The sequence below is a fragment of the Palaemon carinicauda genome, chromosome 7, assembly GCF_036898095.1.
Source record: "Palaemon carinicauda isolate YSFRI2023 chromosome 7, ASM3689809v2, whole genome shotgun sequence".
In the NCBI taxonomy this organism is placed as follows: domain Eukaryota; kingdom Metazoa; phylum Arthropoda; class Malacostraca; order Decapoda; family Palaemonidae; genus Palaemon; species Palaemon carinicauda.
The window spans coordinates 137,913,313-137,916,935 of NC_090731.1; the positions used below are offsets into that span (position 1 = coordinate 137,913,313).

At 42.9% G+C, this 3,623-nt stretch overlaps 1 protein-coding gene across 1 annotated transcript in view; it reads right to left on the reverse strand.

Moving 5' to 3' along the window:
• LOC137644567 (aryl hydrocarbon receptor-like) overlaps positions 1 to 2,923 on the reverse strand; it is a 283,269-nt gene extending 280,346 nt beyond the window's left edge. Inside the window, exon 1 of the mRNA XM_068377527.1 lies at positions 2,376 to 2,923. Coding sequence (XP_068233628.1) covers positions 2,376 to 2,464 — 89 coding nt within the window. The 5' untranslated portion in view covers positions 2,465 to 2,923. The remainder of the gene's footprint in view (positions 1 to 2,375) is intronic.
• Between the last annotated feature and the right edge of the window lie 700 nt (positions 2,924 to 3,623).

Consider the following 3,623-nt stretch of genomic DNA (forward strand, 5'->3'; position numbering starts at 1 on the left):
TTCCTTTATTTTTTTCCCTTCAGTTTAGTTTCAAATCCAAACTGACAACTCTCTCTCTCTCTCTCTCTCTCTCTCTCTCTCTCTCTCTCTCTCTCTCTCACACACACGCAATTATATATATATGCATACGTGTGCGTGTATATACATATAAATACAATATATACCTATACCAAGCACACTTGAACACAAAGATAAACAACACTTCAATTACCTCCAGGTAATTTCAGGTAATTTTTATAAAGAGATTGTAATTTCTGTACTCAATTAAAAACAACGCTGAATGTGGATAAAACCTTGCCACCAGCCTCTCTCTCTCTCTCTCTCTCTCTCTCTCTCTCTCTCTCTCTGTGTGTGTGCTATGTCACTAGGTAATCAAAGGTCATTTTCGCACTTTCGTTGCGTCATCATCTAATGCTGCGTCAGCTATCTCGAGGACCTATTTTTATTTCCTTTTTTTGACAGTGGAAAAAGTGGACTTTCTGTTCGAAATGTTTCGTGTCATAGTTAGAGGTTACAATTTTTTTTCATATTTTCATGTGTGTATATATGTATATATCGATGCAGTAAACGTTGCAAACGCAAAATAATTGGTATTCTAATGCATACGACAAATCTTGGTAAATATCTTTTAATAAAATTTTATAAATATTAAATATCCACTTTTCACAATTTAATAAAGATTACTGTATAAATGTCAACGTCGTCGCTACCTATTTCTCTGGATCATTTTAAATTAACGAGAGAGAGAGAGAGAGAGAGAGAGAGAGAGAGAGAGAGAGAGAGAGAGAGAGAGAGAGAGAGAGAGAGAGAAGTCCAGGCCAAGGGTTGATAATATGTAATCCACAACCTTCAATGTCGCCGTTGGTGTCACCGCTCGTCCTGGAAATGACGTCGGCGAGGACGAGCGAGAACGACCGCAAGCGAAGTTGCGGTAGATGACGGAACAAAATTGCCGGAAGCTAGTCGGGGAATCCTCTTCATCTTGCGGACGGGAAAGCCGCTGCTCTCGTGAGGACAGCATCACCACTAACACCATCATCCTCATCATCATCAACATCAGGCACGACAGGTGAATTGCGTATGCATGTGTATGCGTATGCATGCGTGCATGCCCCTATCACTCACCGCTGACCAGTTGCCGCCATGCACTCACGTAAGAGAGGATGGAATGTGCGTGCGACAACTTGTGCGTGCACGAGCGGGCCCGCATGCGAACACGAACAGCCGCAGATAACTGTGCGGTCACGCCAACCCTTTAAAACAAGTACAGTACTTCTATTTTGGGGGAAAAAATTAAGCTTCTCCCAGCTTTTCTCATCTCTCGAAACTCAGCATCTTTGGGATTATCGCCCGGAATATCAGCGAGCGACCTCACTTTTATTCGAGGTTCTTGTCCTCTCGGTGTATGAGTGTTTTTATGGCACTGTGTTGAGAGAGAGAGAGAGAGAGAGAGAGAGAGAGAGAGAGAGAGAGAGAGAGAGAGAGAGATTTGATGGCATTAATTCATGAAAAGAGAGACAGATTATTACTTAACGATAGCTGTTGTCACCAAAAAGATTTATTCAGAGACATTTCTGCCTATGTTAATTGAATATATACGCTGTTCCCTGATTTACCAAGCCATAATACCACAGTTTTTATTTAATAACTCAAGTTATGAGAAAAGAAAGGCTCCTTTTTTACAATATTTTATGTTGGGTTGAAATCATCTACAGAAATTTTAGTACTGCTCTTGGGTTTTTTTCTACATAATTTCTAGATATGAATAGCCTTCCTGTATATATGTGAAAAAAAAAAATATTGGCGTCATAAGTCGGAAAGTCTGATAATTATGTTAACTATAAAGCTTATCTCTTCTATGTGGTCATTGGTATAACTTCTTTGGCCCCCCCACAGGTGACAGAGAGGCTAATGGATATTTTCCATCAGGCCATTAAAATTCATTACTAGCATGTGACACGTGTCCATTTAAAGAGTCACTCAAGTACTGATGAGTTTTCAATCCTCAGCAAATCGTATCACTGACATTAGAAAAAGAGTTAAGTGGAAATTTATGAGGACTTTGGAAAAAGCCTTGGAAATGTTGGGATCTTGATGGTATACGCATTTCTACCATAAGAAGGAAGGGTATTGTAACACGCGTAATGTTCGATACTAAAAACTTCCCGGCAGTTTTAGACTTTTCTTGTCCGTTTATCAAAAAGCATAAATAGGTTTCATGTGGTAAAAAAAAAAAAAAAACAATAACAACAGATTCCCATTACAAAAGCTCAAAATAAACTTGAAATTTTGGCCATGTATAAAGTCGTAAGAATCCTTCCTAAGGACTAAGGTTAATCATAGAATGCAAGACGTCCGTCGGAGTAATCCCTCACCTTTTTCCGTTGCGTCGCCTTCTCTTGGTGGCGTACACTGTTCCTAAGGCGTTCATATTGGTGGTTGGCGTATTCTGTTGGCTCAGCATAATGGAAGCAACGACATGTGTGCCGGAGGAAGGGTTTTTTATGCTAAGGGAAAACCATAATAAACAAAACTTTGCTAAGAATAATTTTGATTATTTTTTTTCTCTTGAAATTAAACCGGAAATCACACTTGCCACTGCTCTCCGGGCCACGCCGTTTGACACTTTTAGCCTCACACTCACAATCGACACTTTATTTTGATCTGATATACGATTTTCTGATACTTTTAATAGAATATGATCACGAGCAGAACTCTGACACCGTGCCACACTTCATGATCTAAGGTACACACACAACACCGTGAGCGGCGGCACTCTTCCTCTTCTTCGCGAGCTGTTCACGCGCAGGACGATCATACGGAGTGCCAAGTCGCACTGCAGCGACAACACATACCATAGGACACGTTGCACTCCGGTGCCACTAAAACCACAAGAAGGCGCCGCCACACTACACCGTACACCTTCCCGCGCACACCCACGAGTAGCTTGTTTTGTTTTTACGCGACAGCCTGAATGGCAGCCTGGCGTGAGTTCGTGCGTATGTGTGTCGTTAGAGGCTCCGCCTCCTTGACATCCTCCGTCCAATCTTCGCACAGCTACACGCTTTTAACCCGCCCGACTCTCCGGGCCACGAGTAGCCGTCACCAACACCAACATGGCGGACAGGCAGAAGGCCGCTGCCGCAGCGGCCGCCAGTGTGTTTGCTAACACATCCGCAGCAAGGAGGAATTGTGCGTCATGAAACTTTCTTAGTGATCGATAAGACATTCAGTGCGTCAATCGTTGTCAAATGACGCTGGGAGAGTCAACTGTGCCTCAACAAGACAGACAGACAGAAAAGGAACTTTTAAGCGACGGATGGCCAGGTAAGCCACAAGCGACGACCAGCGCAGAAGGTATCGGCAGGTAAATTAGCCGTGTGGTATTCGCAACTTATTTGTAAGTGTACATGTATATGAGAGAGAGGGGGGGGGGGGGGCAGGGAGGGTATTGACGTGTTCTCCTTCAGCAGATAGATAGCATCACTCACTGGACATTTTCGAGCGCTTAATGAATTGCTTTTGACCAAAAAACTCAAAGTGACGTCTCGAAGATGGCAATTGACGGAGGTGACGGGACGCCTCCTCGATATGCGATGATGATTGTGGCGGACAACTCCTGA